Source organism: Triplophysa dalaica, chromosome 8 (assembly GCF_015846415.1).
Source record: "Triplophysa dalaica isolate WHDGS20190420 chromosome 8, ASM1584641v1, whole genome shotgun sequence".
NCBI lineage: Eukaryota > Metazoa > Chordata > Actinopteri > Cypriniformes > Nemacheilidae > Triplophysa > Triplophysa dalaica.
The window spans coordinates 12345977-12369583 of record NC_079549.1 but is presented as its reverse complement, the minus strand read 5'-3'; the positions used below and the strand labels follow the sequence as shown (position 1 = coordinate 12369583).

At 38.4% G+C, this 23607-nt stretch overlaps 2 protein-coding genes across 8 annotated transcripts in view; one reads left to right on the top strand and one right to left on the bottom strand.

Annotated features, from left to right (window-relative positions):
* LOC130428053 (uncharacterized) overlaps positions 1 to 23607 on the top strand; it is a 37232-nt gene that overhangs the window by 12154 nt on the left and 1471 nt on the right. For 6 of the 7 annotated variants that reach the window (XM_056755892.1, XM_056755886.1, XM_056755890.1 and 3 more), the window contains 17 exons: positions 4090 to 4238; positions 4425 to 4528; positions 4626 to 4815; positions 4920 to 5051; positions 5147 to 5293; positions 5726 to 5864; positions 5942 to 6095; positions 6172 to 6308; positions 6445 to 6556; positions 6766 to 6829; positions 7369 to 7575; positions 7693 to 7838; positions 7929 to 8047; positions 8173 to 8297; positions 13868 to 13965; positions 14394 to 14530; positions 15413 to 15537. In XM_056755892.1, the coding sequence (XP_056611870.1) occupies positions 4090 to 4238; positions 4425 to 4528; positions 4626 to 4815; positions 4920 to 5051; positions 5147 to 5293; positions 5726 to 5864; positions 5942 to 6095; positions 6172 to 6308; positions 6445 to 6556; positions 6766 to 6829; positions 7369 to 7575; positions 7693 to 7838; positions 7929 to 8047; positions 8173 to 8297; positions 13868 to 13965; positions 14394 to 14530; positions 15413 to 15537 (2285 nt within the window). The remainder of the gene's footprint in view (positions 1 to 4089; positions 4239 to 4424; positions 4529 to 4625; positions 4816 to 4919; positions 5052 to 5146; positions 5294 to 5725; positions 5865 to 5941; positions 6096 to 6171; positions 6309 to 6444; positions 6557 to 6765; positions 6830 to 7368; positions 7576 to 7692; positions 7839 to 7928; positions 8048 to 8172; positions 8298 to 13867; positions 13966 to 14393; positions 14531 to 15412; positions 15538 to 23607) is intronic. The other variant, XM_056755891.1, reaches the window with a different exon arrangement.
* On the bottom strand, positions 16886 to 23600 carry LOC130428056 (uncharacterized). The gene is made up of 2 exons (XM_056755895.1): positions 18918 to 23600; positions 16886 to 18786 (listed from the first exon to the last, which is right to left on the bottom strand). The coding sequence occupies exon 1, from the start codon at positions 20589 to 20591 to the stop codon at positions 19662 to 19664; it is 930 nt and encodes a 309-aa protein (XP_056611873.1). The 5' UTR covers positions 20592 to 23600; the 3' UTR covers positions 16886 to 18786; positions 18918 to 19661.

The window sequence follows — 23607 nt, the reverse complement described above, 5'->3', positions numbered from 1 at the left end:
ATCGTCCCTGGGGATATTCTCCTAACCCCTTGCAGTTCCTGTTTCAACCCATAAATGGTGAAATCTTCATCCAGTACATCACCGTCAGGCAATCTTTGGATCAGTATATTAGGATTCTCACTCATACTTTGGTCTCTCTGCATTGTCATATCTTCTGATATGTTACTGTTACTATGACTCTTTACAAAGGCTTCTGCTAGCTCCTCCGCCTTTTCTTCATTAGTTATGACACACTTAATTCCTTTAATTAAAACTGGGACGCCTTTATCCATTTGGATCCCTCCCATCTTTCTAATCATACTCCACAATTCTTCAATGTAAGTACTCTCGCCAATTTCATAACAAAATTTCCTCTAGTAATTTATTTTATTTACCCTAATTACTCTTCTCACAACTCCCTTTGCTCTTCTCCACTCACATAATGGATTATTAGTAACAACTGTTCAATTTCTCATTAATGCAATTATGGTGGTGGTGTTATGTCGTGGGGGATGTTTTCTTGGCACACTTTAGGCCCCTAGTGCCAATTGGGCATCGTTTAAATGCCACGGCTTACCTGAGCATTGTTTCTGACCATGTCCATCCCTTTATGACCACCATGTACCCATCCTCGGATGGCTACTTCCAGCAGGATAATGCACCATGTCACAAAGCTTGAATCATTTCAAATTGGTTTCTTGAACATGACAATGAGTTCACTGTACTAAAATGGCCCCCACAGTCACCAGATCTCAACCCAATAGAGCATCTTTGGGATGTGGTGGAACGGGAGCTTTGTGCATCCCACAAATTTCCCATCAACTGCAAGATGCTATGCTATCAATATGGGCCAACATTTCTAAAGAATGCTTTCAACACCTTGTTGAATCAATGCCACGTAGAATTAAGGCAGTTCTTAAGGCGAAAGGGGGTCAAACACAGTATTAGTATGGTGTTCCTAACAATCCTTTAGGTGAGTGTATATGCTATTAAGTCATCAAATGAGTATGTTATTTTTACCTTTTTAATGCGTTATTTCTATTTTTATTACTTCACTACATTCCACCATGGTACTGCCTTTTTCTTCCTGGTATTTTTATTTTTCCCTATAACCTCATAAGCTGTACCAAAAATAATCATATTTATTTTATTATCAGCTCATCTATGTTCCCTAGTTCATCTATGTTCCCTACTTTTACTTCCATGCCTGCCATTTTGATTTCACATAACTCTTTGAACTCTTCCAAATTTGCCTCTTTAGATCTCCACCTATGCATGTACTCCTAATGACATTCATCCATCTCCATCCCTATACTACATTTGACAAGATAATGATCACTGGATATACCTCTCTGATCACACACTTCCCACTGGCATTTCCCAGCTAACCCACTAGATACAATTGTTAGATCTAATGCAGATTGCCTCTCCCTGGCTACATCCATCCGTGCAGCAGTACCATCATTAATACAAACAAGATCATTCTCATCAGTCATTTTTTTCACTTCCACAGACTCCACACCAAATATCTTACACATACCATCTCCCCTTACTACTTTAAACAAATCTTTAATTAACCTTTTACAGGGATTATAATAATTTATTATCCTAAGATTATGATTCTCTGCTTTCACCTCTACCACCACTGACTCGAGTTCTTCATTTACACTTATCTCCCGAAATGTCACACCTTGCTTGATTAAAGTTATCACTCCACCTCCATTTCCTTTACCTCTATCCTTACGCACTACTGAATATCCCTGCACCACAAAGTTTAAATTAGATTTAAACCATGTCTCCTGCACACATATTACATGTGGTTTTACCTCAAGATCATCAACACGTTTTTTAAATTCCTGCCCATTAGAGATTAAGTTTCTTGCATTCCACTGCAAGATTATCATTACCATTATGATCCTCCAGTTCATGTCTGTGTGTTTTTAATTCGCTCAATTAGTTTCTCATTGACCTGATCTACTGTCATTCCCTCAATTTTTAGATATTTAGCTGCTGCTCTTATTATAATCTTAATTCATTCCGTCCTACTATCTGTCTGAGCCGAACAATTCACTACCTCTGCAATGAAAGTGACATATGCCAGTTTGTCTGAAATGATATCACATTCCTTTGGTTTGCTTCTTTCCACATTTTGATTCCTGATCCTTGGAATATCAACTCTCTCTTCTGTTACCTATCCGTCTACTTAACTTGCTTAATTGCCTCTGCATATGATATTCCTTCTGATATCTTCACATTTTGCACCAAAGCAGCATTTTTGCTCACCTGACACCCTCCATACCCGGCAATATGCTCTCCCCTGCAATTACAGCATTTAGGTTTTACACCTTCCTCGCAATCTCCATATTTATGTTCCCCTCCACATCTCGCACAGCGCTGTTTTCCTCGGCACACAACTGCCACATGGCCGTATTTTTTACATTTATAGCATCTCAACGGAGGAGGAATATGCGGTCTCACTGCATAGCTCATTGCTCCTATAAATACTCTCTCTGGCATTCTCTCCTCATCAAAGTGTAATAGTACCGATAGGCTATCTAATCTCTCATAGTTTCGAGTGTATTTCAGCCTTCTTGCTTCTATAATCGCTGGTCCCTTAATATTTGTCCTGATCAGAGATGTCAACGGGAATACCTGTAATTACCCCTCTCAAACATCTCCTTCTCTCCACAATACTACACGTCACTTTTTGTCCAAGTAAGGTTTTAATTCCTAAAAACAGTAGCATTTTTGCACTCTCAAGTTACTGCACCCACATTTTGCTCATTTTTGAGTGGGTTTAGGAAATTGAATGAAATAAATTCCATTCCTCATCCTCCCAGGACACCTGGATTTAGTGTAATGTAACCAACCCGTGCGAAAATTTACCATGGTTTTACAAGTTGAAATAGAAAAAACATGGTTTTACTATGGATAAAACAAAAAAATACATTTTTAAAAAACTATGTTTTTTGGAAAAAACCATATTAAACGATGATTAATGTAGTAGAACCATAGTTATGCCCTAAGTAATCAATGCACCAAAAAAACATGGTTACTACACTTTTACCACCAAAAAACATGGTTAATTTTCGGCACATCGGTACATATAACCGATGAGAGCTCCATGACAATAATTCTCTATGGCGCTGAAACCTAAAGTTGAAAGTTGTAACGAAACAGAATTTCATGTTTGAAAAAAAAATTCAGAGACCTAACACGGAGGAGTGTATCGTGCACCAACTAGTTTTTGACAAGACCATGTCAAGCATGAGAAGCCAGCAGGTTTAACATTGTACAGAAGTCAGAATGCATGAAACACTGTGGCACCCCAACTTCAATTCAAGTCAAGTTTATTTATTTAGCACTTTTCACAATGAGCATTGTTCCAAATCAGCTTTACAGGAGCAAAAAATGAAATCACAGAAGGGTAAAACACAGCCCAGTGCATGGTGTTTATAGAACAAGCAAGATCATTCTAATAAATAATATCTAATACAAAAATAATTAAATTAATGCAATCTACCTGTGAGCATGCCAACACTGCCCTGCTGTGGCGAGGAACCCAAACTCCACTGATTTATTAATGGAGAAAAAAAACTCAGCCAGGCTCAGCCGAGAGGGCCAGATCCCCTCTGACGTGTCATAGCTGCACTAAGTGACCCTGACCAAAACCCACCGAGCAAACATCCACAAAGAAGAATGAGAGCCCACAACCCGCTACCCAGGAAGTCCCACTCGCCGAAACCGTGAAGGTCCCACTCTGCGATCGTCACTGGAAATTTAATTAAAAAAAGAGGACAAAAGCATACACATCAACTCAAGTGAAAGTCGGCACACCAAAGCTCCAAAAATCTTCAAAATGAATTAATTAAAGGACTTTAAGTAATTTAACAGGCCTGTGTGCTCAAAACGTTTTGTGCCATGCGAAAGTCTTTTAATTAGAACATTTTTGATACTTGGAGCTTTGGTGTGGCAAAATTAAGTTTTAACTTGCAAATATTGTTGAATTAGCACCTGCTTATAATGAAAATGTTCAGGAGTTTATTTTTGTTTTCCCATCCCATTAAATACTTTAGTTTAACTGCATGCTTTGTATCTTTGTTATTGAAGGGTCTTTGAAAGACAGACATATTGAGAATGGAAGTGAACTGTATTCCATATTTACACCAAAAGAAAACCTAATAGTGTTACCTAAGAGAGACATGACCAACATCAAAAATGAAGGACCGGATGTCATCCGCTGTCACATAATGTTACAGGTAATGGTGTATGATCAATTTAATCATGTGCTGCTTATGTCTTTTTGGATTTAGGGTGTAAAGTGGAGCGTTTTTATTTTATTATCCTTTGTTTCATTAAAATAAATATATGATTAATCTTTTTACATTTATCATTATAAATAAATGTCTTGTCAATGTTTTTTCTTTCCCCTACTTGTTAAATAGGGAGATTTTGAAATCAAAGTTGACTTGGAACATGATACATTGAGAGAGTTGAAGTGTCGTCTTTCTCTGGAAAGTGGTATACCAGTCTCCGTTCTTCACTGCAGGTCACTAATGAATTACATTTTTACCATTTATACAGAACTATAACTAATAGAGCAATGTAATGCTTTTATACTTTTTTTTACTTTTTTCTTCACACAGCAGTTCTTCAAATCCTTCCAAAAAGCTGAGTACCTTTGAAATCACTGAAGATTTGGTTCTACAGTTCTCATTATCAACATTTGATGATGTGAAACCAGATTTAAGGCTCCTCTTCCACAATGATGTCAAACCCTCAGTGATGCAAACACAGAAAGGCCTGAGTGTTTTTCTGTCCACGTTGTATGCCATTGTATGTTTAATCCATTGTCATGTATATATTTTCTTTATATATAAATATATATTTGTATATGTATTTGCAGTTTGTTATGTTTTTCTTATTTTCCCGGATTTTAGAAAGAGAATCACTTTGGAGGAAATTTTAAGAAAGTGATCGCATACATTCGCAAATTGAGTGGATGCAATGCTTTGGCTCAGAGTTTGTACCAATTGATTTGTTTGAATGCACGTATAACAAGAAACCAGAAGGTATTTATGATATAAAGTTAAAAATTGTGATTATTATTTCTGAATCACTAGTATTTCCAGGCATTGTGAATCTTAACTTGCTGTTTTCATTTCAGATTGCTGTTGTTGAGGGTCTGTACTTTCTCTTCAGAGAGATGTTACCAGATCTAAATGATACATCAGGCCCAAAGACTATTGAGGATTCTGACGTTTTTGAACAGGCAAACATCTGCTGGGCTAACTTGATCCATCAAGGAAAAATGGTACATGTTTAATTTTGTCTACATAATTTCTTGACACAACCTTTAAATACACAATTAACTTATCTTCACTTTAATTTCCAAATCAGACCTGACAGGGCTTGTGCAATGATGCACAGCATAGATCTTAAAATATATGAAGGTAACCACAATGATTGAAGAGTTAACATCTCTTTTATTCAAAATAATTAGAATCTCACATTAGATTTTTAAAGCATTCATTGAAGGACCTTAAAGGAGTATTACAGATGATTCTGAATAGAACGTCTCAGTATTATTCATTTGCACAGTAATGTGCAACTTATTTGAATAAACTATCATTTATTCATAGATCGATTTTGCAGTGATTTGGTTTTTATAATTTTCAAAAAATGAAGAAAGTCTAAATTCGGTAATGGCAAACTATAATTAAATCCTATTACATCTTTTAAACAGAACGAGAATGCTGATATGGAGAACTATGCTACAGTTTCTCTGAGGGCATATCCTACAGGATGTCGAATGTCTGAGCCTGTGAGAATACCAGGGTTTTCTGAGGTCTTGGAAAGGTCATATATACTGGAACAAATCAAAGGCAAGTCAGATGTTGGTTTATACCTTTATTGAGACATCACTGCATCTGTAATGCTAAACAAAGTTTGTCTTATGTAGAAGGGACGCGAATTCCAAACTGTAGCGAGAGCAACCTACAGTTGTCTTCAATCCAAAGAGCCACAGATATTGAAAAGATTTTGCTCAGTCAGCCAATGTCATCAGGAGAGTTCCATTTGTGGATCTGCTGTCACAGTTCTCCAAAAAGCTTCAAGTAGGCCAAATTTAATTACTTTGAAAAACATTAATTCAACTTTTTGTGTATTTTCTAAAAACAAACATTATTATAGCTTTCAGGTTGAACAAAAGAAAACGTTCATGGAAATGTATGAGGATGCTAAACAGTTTGACCATTTGATTGTGACTCCACCCCTGCAACTGCTTGCAATGGGAACTATGGGACCCCGATTGGTGTTTCTCCGAGAGGGTAAAGATGAATCTTTAAAATGTTGAAAGAAAAACTGTAACTGTTCGAAACCCTGAGTTTTTATTGTTTGCACAGTGCAAATTTGATGTACAGGTTCTGGAATTACATTCTCATCCAATGTTATTTACATTTACAGATAATCTTGGTCTTTATATTAGCAAAGAAAAGAGAGATCCACGTAAGATTGGTGTTTACGACTGTCTGTCTGGAAAAATGGTTACTGAAAATGTGGAAGATCTGGCACACATGTGAGTGTATATTTATATATATATAGTAAGATTTGTTTTCAATCAAAACTAAGCTATTTACTCAAAGTAACCTCCAATTCCTTTTGATTTGCTCAAATTGATATCATTTGGAACAATTTAATAACTACATACATTATTTGATTTTTTTTACTTTTTCTACTATAATTCAAATACTCTCTCACTTTCTATGTCTTATTTATTCCATTCAGCCTTAATGATGTCAGACGTGACAACACCTTCAAATTCACTAAAACCCCGAAAGAGGCAATTGTGGTAAGTTTATTAAGAATTTGTATTTCTTGTTCTAATTTGTCCTTAGTTATATTTCTTGTGACTAGACGAATACTAATAATAGACTATCTTATATCATATATAATGCCTAGCCTAACTGCTAAAAAGGTAGCTATTTTTATTTTAATTGTATTGCAATAATACTATAATTTTTTTTCCTTTGATTGGACGACGTCTAATATAGGCCTTTACTCACACATCAAATAATCTAGTTTTGACAGTCATTTATGAGAAGACTATGTTTGGGACCTCCATTTAAACAATTTCCATTTGATTAAGCTCAAAATGTTTAACAACTCCATTTAAAAAATATACTTTTTATATTAATATGCAGTACATGAAAGACACTCATTAGCAATTTCGGATTCTGGAATATTTTAGTTATTTATTCTGTAACAATTATAATGCTAATAAATAATAATGTTTTTGTATTTGTCCAGATGAAACTACACATTTAAACGTTGACAAAGACTTTTTGACAAATGTATGGTTTAATTTTTGTTAATGGACATTTTTTACAGGTCCTCTTTGATTCAAGTTCTTCAATGACAGAAGAATGTTACGACACTGCCACTCAGATGAAGCGCATTGAAGCTGTCAAGCAAATCTTTGACAGTTTTTCTAACAGAAGCATGGCATATGATTTACCACATGTCATATGCCTTGTGAAATTTAACACGGATGTAAAAACTATCCTTGACTTCACCGAAAATCTGGAAACCTTCAAGGTTTTTTCTAATCCTTACTATCACAATACAAATCATTACATTTAAAGAAAACTAGTATTTAAATAACTTACTAAATTCCTAAATATTTACTGCATATTTAATTTCTTTTTTGTGAAGGAGCAAGTGCATGGTATTGAAGCATCAGGGTGCACAAGGTTGTATGATGCATTACTCCATGGCATCTCAGAACTTGAAAAAGTCAAGCAAAGATTTCCAGTTTGCAGATGTCGCATCTTATGTTTAACAGATGGCAATGATTACAGGTATGTACAGTAGGTGTGGTTACGTTACCTAAACAAGTCTCTTTTCAAGTGGCACAATTATTACTAAGGGCATTATTGTCTTATCCACAGATCTCATAATAACCCAATTTCTGTTACCAATCAATTGATGGACAAGAAGATCGTGGTTGATGCTGTTCTTCTTGGCAAGGGAGATAACACTGTTTTGCATGGAATCAGCTATGTAACAGGTAATGTGGTAATTCTTTATCATCACTAATGATGTTGACTCTTACTGTGCAGATCTGAGTTGATATTTCTCCCTGTGATTTAATTAAAGAAGTCATAGGAGCATTGTCGCCTGTCTTGACTTTAGGTGGTTACTGTTTTAAGCCTGAGACTGCAAAAGCTGCACTTAAGCTTTTGGAGATGGAAACAGTTTTGTCCATGGAGATGAGGGCAGAGAGAATAGATGTACCAGTGTCTTCCATAAAAAACATGGTATGAATGAATTCATGTTCCTCAACTTAGCATGTTTATATATTTTCCCAGAAAGTCTGTAAAAAATACATACCGAATACCGGTGTGTATTTTTTGTTATGAATTTTTTTTTTGATATACTGCATTACCGGTAAGCAACTTGCGGAACACGGCACAGTGGGACACTCTTTCAGTGGGGTCCCTTTTCACTCTGAGCCTGTGGTTTCGTCCGAAATCACATACCGACAGTACGAACTGAATTAAAATAAGTACCTACATAAGGCTTATTTTAGGCATAAGGCCTAAAATAAGGCTGTTAAAACAGTATGTTAAAAGTCGCTAATTGTTACCAGATGACGTCACGGGCTAATGTGCATATCAGTGATGTCATCACATAGTGTCTTCAGGTCTCTGCATACAGTATTATATTAAAATAATACACCAAAATGCACAGTAAATTAGTTCTTAATCACTTATTTTTTTCTTTTGGCAGACAACGAAACTATGTAATAGTGAGTGACCTCGACCACTTAAAAGTACACACAAGATTCCGTCTGTGTTCATGTGTCCATATAGTCATCGCAATATAAATCATAAATGCTCAAACGAGATCAATAAGTGATTAGTTTAAAGACACACAGATTGAACATGCATATCTCATTCACGCGTCAGTGTGGTCTGAACTGAATGTCCTGCTTCTCCCTGCTGCTCACTGAACAGAGTAGACACAGAGAGAGGGGATGCTTCGCTAGGAATGTAAAAACTTGCTCTTGCAGGTTGCATTACGGTAATCATTGCATGTTATGTACTGCCCGTTTAAAACAGGGATTGGTAGTAGTACAGTGGCTGAGATTCCTAAGAGTGCCATCCTAACATTACAAGGTGTAAGAATTCAACGCGGTGACAAGGCAAAGTTTTCTCCACCCGACAGTTTCGACTTTTGTCATCCTGAGCTCTGGCCGGAATGGAAACAGCGTTTCCAGAGATTTCGCATAGCCACGAAGCTGGACAAAGAGTCGGGGAGATTCAAGTTTGTACGCTTTTATATTCTCTTGGACAGGAGGTTGAGCACATTGTTAGCACTTTCGAGTATGGCGAGGAAAATAAGTACGACATTGTTCCGGGAAAACTGTGTAATTACTTCGTACCTCAAGTCAATGTGATACACGAGCGAGATTTCATCAGCGTGTTCAAAAACATGCCGAAACCGCGGAGGAGTTCATTCGTAGTTTGCATGAACTGGCCGAAACGTGTGCGTTTGGGGAAGCCAAAAGTGAAAACATACGAGACAGACTCGTGATCGATGTACTCGACAAAGATTTGTCCCATAGTCTACAAATGATGCCGGATTTGTCACTGGACAGAGCGTGTCGACATGCACCGCAATCGGAGCAGGTTAAAACGCATGTTTCTGAACAGAGTGTTTCTTCAGCATTGAACGAAGTTGTTCGGCGCAAGTACAGCTCGTCGTTTCAATTGAAAGACACTTTCAAGCCTGAAAGGAGAGAGAGAAAAGGGACACAGAGACCAAACAACCAGAGATACACACGAACAAGCAACGCAAACGAGGAAAAGTGCATGAGATGTGGCAGACAGCATTCAAAAAGTGTCAACTGCCCTGCAAGTCGAGCAGACTGCCGCAAGTGTGGTAAGAAAGGCCATTATGCAGTCGTGTGTTGATACTCTACATGTCAGTGATGTGAATGTGGTGCAGGGTGAGCATGAATCTTCACTTTTCCTGGGAGCAATTACGGTAAAAGACTCAAGTGACTCTTGGTCTATAACTTTGAGAATTCAGGATACAGCAGTGGAGTTTGAGATAGACACCGGAGCAGACATTAGTGTCATATCAGAACAAACCTACAATGCTCTCAACAAAAAGCCTGAATTGATGCGCGTACATGCATCGCTGGATTGCCCAGGTGGAAAACTGCAAAGCGAAGGTAGATTTGAGGCCAGCACTCATTACAAAGGTAACACGTACTACTTTACGGTGTTTGTTCTAGCAGGAAAGTCTATTAACAACCTGCTTAGTCGAGAAGTTTCCGCAGTTCTTGGACTAGTTAAGCATATTGATAATGTGATGAGATCGCCTGGCGAGTGTTGGACTTTTGAAAATACTTAGCTTGAAAATCAAGCTAAAAGAAGATGCAGTTCAATTTGCAGTCGTGGTAGCAAGGAGAGTATCTGTTCCTCTACTCCCTAAGGTGAAAGCTGAACTGGATTGGATGGCGAAGAGGGGTGTGATCGAGTAAATAACGGAACCCATGGAATGGTGCGCGCCAATGGTCCCAGTACCAAAAAAAAATGGTCAAGTGAGAATATGTGTTGACCTAAAGCGTCTAAACCAAACAGTGGAACGAGAGAGGTACTCCCTCAGTTGTCAGGCTCAACAATGTTTTCACTTCTAGATGCAGCAAGCGGGTTCTGCCAAATTCCGATGGACACAGAGAGTGCCAAATTAACCACCTTCATAACTCCGTTCGGGAGGTACCTTTTTCAGACTTCCTTTCGGAATCTCCTCTGCCCCAGAAATATTCCAGAGAGAGATGAACAACCTCTTGAAAGACCACGAAGGTACGGCAGCATACATGGACGACATAATTGTATACGGAGATACATCGGAGGTTCATGATCGTCGACTACACAGAGTCTTGAAAACACTTTTGGATGCTGGACTGCAGCTCAATGACAGCAAGTGTCTGTTGAGACAAAAGCAGATTGGGTTTCTTGGTCACGTCTTGGTTCAAGATCAAGGCCTTATGTTCCAGGAAAATCACTGGTCGTTGCCGACACCCTTTCTAACCATCCATTTCCAAAAACCCACCTGGACTCTTTGGAGCTTGCTGGGGACATTGAAGCCCTGGAAGAAAGCACAAGAGCTGCCTGGCCTATGTCATGCTCACGTCTGGACGGGGAGGTCGAAAGTACTAAGAAAGACCCTGAACTGCAGGCAGTCATAAGGTACGTACAGGATTGGCCAAAGTATCCCTCCCAAGTTGTGGAACACATCAAACCTTACTTTTACCATGAAGGATATGCTGTCCATGTGTCATAACCTCCTGACATACAGTGACAGGATCGTCATCCTACTGTCTTGAGAACAGATATCAAGAGCAAACTTCATGAAGGTCACATGGGATCGTTAAGTGCAGAGAACGCGCAAAGCAGAGAGTTTGGTGACCTGGTATTAGCAAGGAGATCCAGATGTTTACGGAAAACTGTGAGTTCTGCTAAAGGAACAAACCACCACAACACCGAGAACCTTTGATTACTACCCCATTGCCAAAGGGACCTTGGGTGAGAGTTGCAGCAGATATGTGCGAAGTGAAGAAGAATTCCTACCTAGTAGTAGTTGACTATTTCTCGAGATTCATAGACATTTCTTCCCTTCCAAATCAATCAGGAAAGACTGTGATCTCGAGATTAAGTAACATCTTTGCAAGGTGGGTACCCTCGTTACGGATAACGTACCGCCGTTCACAAATCAGAAATGTATAGACTATGCAAGTCTACGGGTTTCGTCACCACAAGCCCTCATTTCCCGCAGTTGAACGGAGAGGCGGAAAGAGCAGTGAGAACGTCTAAACATATACTCAGACAGGACGACCCTTTCTTGGCTCTTCTAGCTTACAGAGCAACGCCTATTCAAGCCACGTGTTGTAGCCCTGCACAGTTAATTCTAGGACGCCAGCTGAAGACCCCAGTGCCTCTACTGGAAAAGAGACTGGTACCTAAGTGCCCCGACTTCTCCAAGGTGAGAGTGAGAGACAACATGACAAAATCCAACTACAAACGGTACTATGACAGACGCTATGGTCGCCGACCATTACCTGAACTCAGACCGGGAGATCCTGTAACGTTCAAGCTGGATAATCCTAAAGGCTGGAACAGCACTGCTACTGTCATTCACAGACATTCAACTCCTCGTTCCTACATCGTTTGTATGGAGACTGGACATCTGAGGAGAAACAGGAAACATCTTCGTCTTCCCCACTCCTCTCCACTGGAAAGAGTGATGGGGCATGAGAGAGCGGTGGATGGAAATCAGGTACAAACTGAGCAGCAGGATAATACTCATGATCAAGCTGGAGTTCTAAATAACCCAGAACAACCTACACCGCTGGTTTATGGAACGATATTCCGGACATTATTAAAATGGAATTGCAAATTGTATTTGCAATTGCGTTTTCAATTTGTGGACGCATAAAATGTGACATAATCCAAACGCACTGTGAGTGACGTCACTTCCCAACACAAACACGCCCCATAGCATAATCCCACCCTTGACACTGATTGACAGGTTTCCGTGTAAGGCATCGGAAATGGAAATACTAAGGGAATTGCGATTCCATATGAGTTTTGGCTGGCTACACACGCGACGCTGAGAAAGTGAAAAAACAGACGTGGTAATTGAAATTACCATTTAAATATGACCGGGTCAAAACTCGTAAGATATGGGAAACACAGTTGCAAACGGACTTTGCTTTTACATTTGAAATTTGGCAGTCAGTGTGCGTTTGCTTAAACGAAAATGCAAACGGTAATGCGCGATTTGCAATTGCGTTTGGATTATGTCACATTTTATGCGTCCACAAATTGAAAACGCAATTGCAAATACAATTTTAATAATGTCCGGAATATCGTTCCATACTGGTTACTGTCAGGGGAAGAGTTGTCAAACAGCCTGCATACCTCCAAGACTTTAAAGTTAGTAGATAGATCGCTATATGAGGCAAAATAATCCTCAGCATCTATGTGGGTGCCCGGTAGTCTACCCGGAATCCCTAGCTAATCATTTGTAATTCTGAGGAAAACCTTCAAGAATGTTTGGTTATGTTTATTGTTCTCATTATGCAATGTTTAGATGTTAACATAAGCATTATCGTTTAAATAGGGGGAAGATGTAATGATAGTCATACGTTACGGTACAAAGTTACGGTAACCATTGCATGTTATGTAGCCTACTGCCCGTTTAAGATGGGCACTACGGTAGTAGTACAGGGGTTCGCCTGTAATGCCATTGCATGAGGGATGCTAATAAAGACGACTACGAGTTAACACAGAAGTGCGTGTGTATAGTCCTTATTCCTAAGAGTGCCATTCTAACATTACAGCAGGACAGTAGAAGTGAAGCAGAATGTTGCCAAGGCTTATTCATAAAGTAACTAGATATTTCGCTAGTTGCTTTAAAAAAAGTTGCTCAAGGGGTCTGAAGAGTCGCTAAATCTTGCGACAAAGTCGCCAAGTTGGCAACACTGCTTGTGGTATGCTGAGGAACACACACAAGTTTTGTTACGTGGCATTTTCTGTTGGCTTAGAAGCATTTGTTAATGATCTTTATATGATATCTTTTATTGGGCTCAGAAGAAAAATATAATTTTGTCCCATATAACGTATTGTTGGCCATTGCTACAAATATACCCGTGTGACTTATGACTGGTTTTGTGGTCCAGGGTCACATTTTACGTTTTCAAAAATAAACAATACTATGATAATATAATTGTAAAAATGAAACCAATAAAATTTAACACACAGCAATTATTCCAAATAAGTCTCAGTTTGATTGGCTTTATGTTTATTTTCAACAGAGAGACTTGACAGGAATTTTTGTCACACATGGCTATGATGTTGAACCGCAGAAGAAGCTTCCTCCACAAATCACCCATAAAGTGAACAGGACAGAGAGGTACTGTATTATTATGCATACTTTAACATGAGAGAATGTCACACACAGATGTGTTTATAGACAAACAGGAACTTTCTTCTGATGAGAAAAAATATAACTGATAAAAAAGATCACTAATATCGACAACTGTCAACTTGTAATATCGGCAGAATTATAAAAAAAACTTTCTTAAACACAATTTTATAATATAGGCAGCATTTTGGAGCCATCAATTAAAAATATTAGTTTATTTAAATTACTAGCACACAAAATCAATTAACTGAAAAATGTTAGGCAACAAGGAAAGCATAAGCCCTTACATCTAAATATTTCGATTTTTTTATTATTTACGTTGGGTCAATGACAGAAGAATTGAATAGACATTCGATTGTGTACTGTAATGTACAGGCCTGTGTAGACTTATTTTTAATGATATATTTCTATGTTAGTGTACTTAAAACGAAGATAAAGGAAAGCAGAACAGGACACTTCATGGAGAGACACAGACGAATTTTAGAAGAACTGAAGAGTCTTCATTGTGATCCCCATCCGTACTGTACTGTGTTTCCCTCTGAAACAGACTTCAGTAAGTGTCAATAATGCAGACTGATGTTCATGCATAAATTGTGCCAATAATATTCACTTCCATCCAAAAATGTACATTTTGTATTTTCTGTCTTTACTTATGTGGATGGGTGGATGCTTGTTTCAAATGATCTTTAAAAACCTGTCAACTAGTTTGCAGATCAGCCACTCATGAAATTTCAGCTGCAAGAAGAGCAAACCTCAAAGGATATTTAATCCAAAAATAAAATACTAAAATTTACTCGCCCTCCGGTTGTACTCACCTTGTATACATTTTTGTCATCCTTTATTCACCCTCATGTTGTTTCAAACCTGTATACATGTCTTTGTTCAAATAAACGTAGAAAAATATATTTCAAAGAATGTTAGCCATTTCTACAAAAAATGCATGATTCGAAAGCGGACTTTTATGCGTTATTCAACTATTAATTCTGTTTGGGACTTTACTATTGCGATGTGGGACATCCGCACATAAAGAAACTGAGAGAAAACCGGTATTGCCGTTTACATGCTGCACAAAATCGGAGTAATGGGCAAAAAACTACCTCTGCTTGGTTTTGCTTACGCTGTTTATGAGCTTTCCTTATAAAAGACGTTTAATGCATATACATGACATACACGTTATCAGCTTATTAAGCATTATTGGAGTAAGACTGTGATTGTACAGGAAAGGCACCCAATGATGTCACGTAAATGAAAATGACTAACATTCTTCCAAATATTTTTCTTTGTGTTCATCGAAACAAAGTCCTTTATTCAGGTATGAAATGACATGAGAGTGAGTAAACGATGAAGTAATTTTCATCTTTGGATGAACTATCTATTTAAATGATTGCAGTGTAATACAAATTTGTTATCTTCAAGTATCTAACATTCGTTTCAGCATTCTGGAGGATTATCATGAAAGGACCTCCGGAAACCCCCTATGAGAAAGGAGTTTTCGAGCTGTACTGTGAGTTTGGTTCTGATTATCCTGTGAAAGCACCTCTTGTGCGATTCTTCACTCCTGTATCCTTAACACATGAAGTCACTGTAGTTTTTATAAACAAATTCCTGTTTTTGTATCAATTATCCAATTGCATTAATTAAACATAGATTTATAAATATTTCATCTTACATTCTAGAGTAAACGAAGTATCATTAGGCTATCAAATACTCTGTTCTAATTTAAGTTAACATTTGGTTTTATATTTTACAAATACTAATATTTTGGTCGGATAAAAGTTGATCATAGATTGCATAGCCTGCGGTCTCTCAAAGGCTGGCCTTACATTAAAGGAGGCATGATTTAAAATCTAAATTTTAACCCAAGCTTTTGTTATATAAGAGGGAATCGTATTCAAGCGAACATCATGTAAGTATCAGAACTGAAAACGCACTTATAAATGAGATTACATTTGTTATTGACACCATGCCCAGCGGCCCAGGTTCTGGAATGCACATATCAATGATAGGTTGAACATCGCCTACACAGAAAAATATCAACGACTACTTCTCTAGAACCATCAACTAGTTTGCGCATGACAGAACCAGTGGCGCGGAACCAGATAGAGCGAGCAAGCAACAAACAAACATGCTGTTAAAGATAGCTAAATACTGAGCCATCCTTGGTTGTGGAAAAACTTAGTCGCTGCATAACCTTCCTTCGGATTCCAATATAAGAAATCCGGGGTTAAAGTTTATTCTTAAAGACGTTCCAGCTCAAGTGGGAAAAACATGTAGCGTTTGTCCATCCCGAGGTCGATACTGAATTTGTGGAGAGTTTAAAATTGGATCCCATAGGAATGGGCAAAGAAATCATATGTAAAACATTTTTGTACCATGCATCACTATCCTTTGTTAGAGATCGCTTGATGTGCCCCGAGCACTATTCACACGAGATTAATATTACCTGGGGTCTTCTAGTCATTTGTATTAATTGCAGAGGTTGTCTTTGATCTTAAGCCTGTGCGAATCGCCATCTCTGTGTTTTGTTGGGCCAATATATAATTTTTCAAGGTTATATACACCGTTTGCGAGTATTGGAGGCTGTTATGAAGTGTTTTGGTATTATTTTGTGTGCTGGGTGATATCCATAAGTTATCGGGAGTCTCCTGTTTGTTTATTTATCATGGAAACTCTCGTAACTCAACTCAACTCAACTTAATTTATATAGCGCTTTTTACAATTTTCATTGTTACAAAGCAGCTGTACATGAGACACATTTAATACAAGTATGAATTCTAAAGCAGCCCCCCCGGCCAGGCAGATGGTGCAAAACAATATGCAAACGGTGGTGAGGAACCCAAAACTCCCATCGAGAAAAAAACCCTCAGGGGAACCCAGGCCCAACCAGGGGATTCCAGTTCCCCTCTGGCAAAAGCTGCTGCCTCTGCACAAGCTCAACAGTGCTTGCACAACAAGGCTTAATAAAAATATAAAAATTAAGGATTAAAGATTATCATTAACAATCTAATAGCATTTGAAATGTTGTAGGAAAAACAAAGTTGTCGCGTCCTTTATCCAGCTCTATCCTCTTAGCACTTGTCAGGTCACCGCTTCCCATTCTCAGCTCTGCCATCAGGTCTGGGGATGAACTGCATCCTGCGGTAACCTTGGAACAAAGAGACAAGACTGGCTGAGAGTAGAGTACTGTTCTGCACTCTTTGATGCAACAAGTACATCATTTGTTGTTGGATGTGTTCCTGGTTCCGGTTGATCTAAATAATGCAGCCTAAATCCTCTGAGGATTAATATTATGGAGGTGTAGTGTATGCAAGATTAAAAAGATGAGTCTTTAGTCTAGATTTAAACTGACAGAGTGTGTCTGCCTCCCGGACCGTGCAGGGAAGAATATTCCAAAGTTTAGGCGCTAGCTAAGAAAAGGATCTACCACCGGCACTTGATTTTGAAATTCTAGGTATTACCAATTGACAGGACCCCTTAGAGCGTAATGTACGTGGAGGTCTGTTATACAATAGAAGTTCATTCAAATACTGCGGCGCTAGACCATGTAGGGCTTTATAGGTAATAAGCAAGAACTTAAAGTTAATGCGATGCTTTATAGGTAACCAGTGCAAGGTTGACAGAACCGGGGTTATATGCTCATACTTTTTTGTACGTAAGAACTCGAGCTGCCGCATTTTGAACCAGTTGCAGTTTTTGTAATAGGCCCGCAGGGCAACCACCTAGAAGTGCATTACAGTAATCTAGTCTTGATGTCATGCATGCATGAATTAATTTCTCTGCATCTGACAGTGACAGCATATGACGTAATTTAGATATATTCTTAAAGATGGAAAAATGCAATTTTACAGGTGTTGGCGACATGGCTTTCAAATGAGAGAGTACTGTCGAATACAACGGCAAGATTCTTAGCTGATGACGAGGATTTTATGGAGCATCCGTCAATCGTTAAGCAGTATTCTTGGTTGTTACGCATAGCAGTTTTCGGTCCAGTAAGTAACACTTCTATTTTGTCCGAGTTTAGTAGTAAAAAATTGTTACTCATCCACATTTTTAAGTCAACTATGCAATCCTTTATTCGATGAAACTGCTGGGTTTCATGAGGCATCGAGGAAATATAAAGTTGAGTATCATCAGCATAACAGTGAAAGCTAATTCCGTGTCGCTTTATTATATCTCCTAGAGGTAGCATGTATAATGCGAAGAACAGGGGTCCCAAGACTGAGCCCTGTGGTACACCGTACTGGACTTGTGATTTGCGGGACACCTCATTGTTTATTGCTACAAATTGAAAACGGTCGGATAAATAAGACTTAAACCATTTCAATGCTATTCCGTTAATGCCGACGTAATTTTCGAGTCTATGTAGAAGTATGCCGTGGTCAATGGTGTCAAATGCAGCACTGAGGTCTAGCAGCACCAATAACGAAATACAGCCACGGTCAGACGCTAAAAGGAGATCATTTGTAACTCTGATCAAAGCAGTCTCTGTACTGTGACATGCTCGAAATCCAGACTGGAATTCATCATTAATGTCATTCCTTTGGAGGAAGGAGCATAATTGAGTTGAAACTACTTTTTCCAGAACTTTAGATATAAAAGGTAAATTCGATATAGGCCTGTAATTCCCTAGTTCTTTAGGGTCAAGTTTGGTTTTTTTTAAAAGAGGCCTTATAACAGCCACCTTAAATGCTTTAGGCACATGTCCTAATGTCAGAGATGAGTTAATGTTAGGATTTCCGGGGGAGAACCCAAGTGCAGGCAAGCACGAGACAGGAGGTAGGGGTAACACAGGAATTTATTGGACAAACACTAACAAAAAGGCAAAACAAAACCCACAAGGGGGAAAACAGGACAAGATATATATATATAAATAAACAAGGACAAGGACTAACTAAACTACAAAACAAAGTACTTGAAAGGAACACTAAACTAACACTTACAAGACACGGGGAAACAGGAACAAGGCAAGACTGGGTAAACGTATACCAGCAAAACAGATGCAATCAACTGAGCATAAGCACAAGTATCTTCACGTACATGTATCCACAAATAACGAACCAGCACAAGACAATGAAACATGAGAGGTATATATAGGGGAAACAGACAAGGGATAATTAATAGGGACCAGGTGATAGGGGTTAACAATCAAGGAAAGCTAATGAGACAGAAAGGGCGGGAACTGACGAGACTCGGGGAGAGAGTATGGAAAGCCAAAAGACTAAAAACTTCTCTCCCCACATAAAACAGGGAATTCTGTTTTGGTTCTGCCTAAAGACCAAGAATAGCCAAACATGATAGGCAGAACCGTGACAAGTTAATAATACTAAGAAGAGGATCCATAATTTCTGGGAGCATTTCTTTCAGTAGTTTTGTAGGTATAGGGTCTAGCATGCATGTTGATGATTTAGATGATCTAATGATTTTAGACAGTTCATCGTGATCTACTGTAGAAAATAATTGCAATTTCTCCTTAGGGGTGCTGTAGTTAGTTTGTTCAGCGGATTTCACTACAGGTTGCATTGTTATAATTTTTTCTCTTATATCTTGGATTTTACTCGTGAAGTAGTTCATAAATTCATCACTGTTATGCTGATAATCAGAATCTGACGTCGATGACGACTTATTTTTTGTTAATTTAGCCACGGTGTTAAATAAGAACCTAGGGTTGTGATGGTTTTCCTCTATTAGGAATTTCGAGGACTATCCTTCCATGCTATACGAAATACCTCTAAATTCGTTTTCTTAAAGTTGCGCTCCATTTTACGGGACGCTTTTTTTAGAGTCTGAGTGTGTTCATTATACCACGGTGTTGGGCTGCTATTTTTAATTTTCTTTAAACGCAGAGGAGCAACTGTGTCTAATATTTCCGAGAAAGTAGTGTTCAAATTTTCAATAGTAGTGTCAAAATCGTCAACGTTTTTACTCATGCTAGATATTTTAGACAATTCAGGCAGATTATCGAGAAACGCATCTTTGATAGTTGAAGTAATCATTCTACCATATTTGTAACAAGGAGTTTGATTTGCAGCCGTAGGCCATTGAAGCAAACATAATATCAGATAATGATCCGAAATATCTTCACTCTGCTGAACGATTTTAACATCGTCCACATTTATACCATAAGAAAGTATTAAATCTAAAGTATGATTACGAAGGTGAGTGGGTCCTGACACATGTTGACTAACGCCCATGGAGTTAAGAGTGTCTTTGAAAGCCAGTCCCAAGGCATCTGTATCATTGTCTACATGGATATTAAAGTCACCGACGACAAGGACTCTATCTGCGGCCAGTACTAGTTCTGATAAGAACCCACCAAAATCTTTAATAAAATCTGTGTGGTGCCCTGGAGGCCTATATACAATAGCTAGAATAAATTTTAAAAATGTTTTGTCCTTAGTATTAGGTGTCGATACGTGAAGTACCATGACTTCAAAAGAATTGTATTTAAAATTAGACTTCTGAGAGGTAATAAAAGAATTCTTGTAAAGTGCAGCGACACCTCCCCCTCTACCTTTTAGACGAGGCTCGTGTTTATAGTAATAATCATGGGGAACGGATTCATTTAGAGTAATAAAATCATCTGGCTTAAGCCATGTTTCTGTCAAACAAAGCATGTCTATTTTATGATCGGTTATCAAATCGATAACAAAAAGTGCTTTATTTGAGAGAGATCTAATATTAAGCAATCCGAGTCGTAACAGCTGATTATCTGTATTTTGTTCATGTTTGATTTGTTTAACGTTTATTAAATTACTTTCAAGAGGTTTACGCAATATATTATGTTTGCTAATCCGGGGGACAGACACAGTCTCTATTTTATGTTGTTTGTAAAAAGGGATTATTACATGTTGTGTATTTTGTGTATTCTGTAACGAGAGACGGCAAGCAGACAGTTGGTTAAGCCATTCTGTCTCCTTCCTGACCTGGGCCCTAGGTAGTCAGACTTTAGCATTATTAAGACTGTGTGCCAAATTTCTAGAGAGGAGGGAAACCCCATCCCAGGAGGGATGGAGACCATCTCGTTTCAACAGGTCAGGTCTGTCCTCAAAACTCTTCCAGTTATTTATAAAATCTATATTATTCTGCAGGCACCACTCAGACAACCAGCCATTTAGTGATGATAATCTGCTATAAATCTCATCACCACGGTAAGCAGTAAGGGGGCCAGAGAATATTACAGTGTCTGACATCGTTTTTGCGAGCTCACACACCTCTTTAATATTATCTTTAGTGATCTCCGATTGACGGAGTCTAACATCATTTGTGCCGACATGAATAACAATCTTACTGTATTTACGATTAGTCTTAGCCAGCACATTTAAATTTGACTTGATGTCAGGCGCTCTGGCTCCCGGTAAACATTTGAGTATGGTGGCTGGTGTCTCTATGTTAACGTTCCGGACAATAGAATCACCGATCACTAGGGCACTTTCAGCAGGTTTCTCAGTAGGTGTGTCACTGAGCGGGGCAAACCTGTTCGAGACTTTAATCGGAACGGTTGAGTGATGTTTTGTCCTGCGACTATGCCGTCTCACCGTCACAAAGTTTCCCAGCTGCAGGGGATTTTCAACCGGAACCGAGCTGTGTGCGCTAACATTGCTCGCATCCGAAGTGTTTTCTACAGTCCTAACACTCTTACTATCCTCAAATATAGATTGGATGCGAGACTCTAATTCTAAGATCTTCTCCGTCAGCCTAACTACTGCCCTGCATTTATTACATGTAAAACCCTCGCCGCTGACAGAGAAGGCTAAGCTAAACATATGACATGAGGTGCAAGTAACAACAATAGGAATAGAAGCCATAACTCACCGGGTATGAAGTGCAATCCTAACTTACCAAGGTTGCTTGATGAGTCTTAGTATATACGCTTAAAAAGAGAAACAGTTAGCACACAAGACAAATAGGGGGAGATGATATTCCACACTGTAAACAGAAGGCAAGCTAACACGCTAATATGCTAGCGGCGTTACGCTTCAATTAATATAGATTTAGAAAATAAAGTTATAAATAATTCGGCAACGACAATGATAGGTAACTATAGTAAAATACACTAATATTTAGACCAGGAACAAATGTGATGTGAAGCAAGTGTCAGAGGATACAAACTAGCCGCCGGCAGCGATGCAATTCACTGCAAACCTCATGTATCTGATAAATGTAATAAAATGTATCTTTTCATTTATTATCTTTTCTTTACATTTGAGACCCATGATCAAATGCCGACGGGTACGGTAACATATTATTAAACACTATACAGCTATAGGCTATACAAACTATACGCAAAGCCTTGCCATCACATCCGGGATATAAGTCAGTAAATTTGAGTAAAATCATCTCGTTATGTCTCGAACCAAATTCAAAGAAGGCTCAAACTACACAAACTACTATCCAATCAAAGTGATGGGCGTTTACTTCCAAGTGTCTTCAATGCAGCACGCCCATTAAAACAGTCCTGGGTAGAAAATAGCCTATTTCTTCTTTTGATGATTTTTGGATGTAGAAATCACGCGAACGTCATAAGTAGACCTCACATAACAGTATACAACAATAAAAAGCACAGTTCATTGTCTAGATCGACAAAAGGACTCTTTTGTAAACAAAGATTCCAAACAGCTAAAAAAAAAAAACGGCAGGGCACTCCTGTCTGTTTAACAGGAAAGCACGAGCGACTGTTCTCTCCGTAATGCGAGTAATCTGCCAAAGTCCGTAAAAGTAAACGAGAAGCCAAAAGAGCCTTAAGGGAGAAAAATAATCCAAACCGGCTCACTGGTTGCCACATTCCTAGGAAGGAATGTGGAGGTTAGTTCAAACTTCGATAACGGAGAGAGAGAACAAGGTTAGCCAATGCAAGACACAACAAATACATCGCCACACAAGGTAACAAACAAATACATCGCCACACAAGGTAACAAACAAATACATCGCCACACAAGGTAACGAACAAATACATCGCCACACAAGGTAACGAACAAATACATCGCCACACAAGGTAACGAACAAATACATCGCCACACAAGGTAACGAACAAATACATCGCCACACAAGGTAACGAACAAATACATCGCCACACAAGGTACCGAACAAATACATCGCCACACAAGGTAACGAACAAATACATCGCCACACAAGGTAACGAACAAATACATCGCCACACAAGGTAACAAACAAATACATCGCCACACAAGGTAACGAACAAATACATCGCCACACAAGGTAACGAACAAATACATCGCCACACAAGGTAACGAACAAATACATCGCCACACAAGGTAACAAACAAATACATCGCCACACAGAGAACTGGCACAGCAGTGGCTAAAATAGTGGAAATACAGATGAGGAGCAGATGAGGGTAATTAACAGCGCTGAGAGACTAAATGGGGTACCAGACGGGAGGAAAATAAAGAAGACACAATTCAGCAGTACAAAACAAAATAACCAAAAAATATCTAAAACAAAAGGCAAAGCCTGAGATTCATTAGACCTTTAAACAGTTAAATGACTGTTATAGTGAGTCAAAGTTACTTTTTAAAATGAGTTCTAAATAACTTTGAATAAAATATGTTAAACAATAAAAATATAAATTGATTGTACTATTGATTACAGTATTGTGCAGCATATAAATCT

Coding starts and splice junctions, on each gene's coding strand:
- LOC130428056 (XM_056755895.1), bottom strand. CDS start 20,591: ATGCTTTGTTTGACAGAAACATGGCTTAAGCCAGATGATTTTATTACT.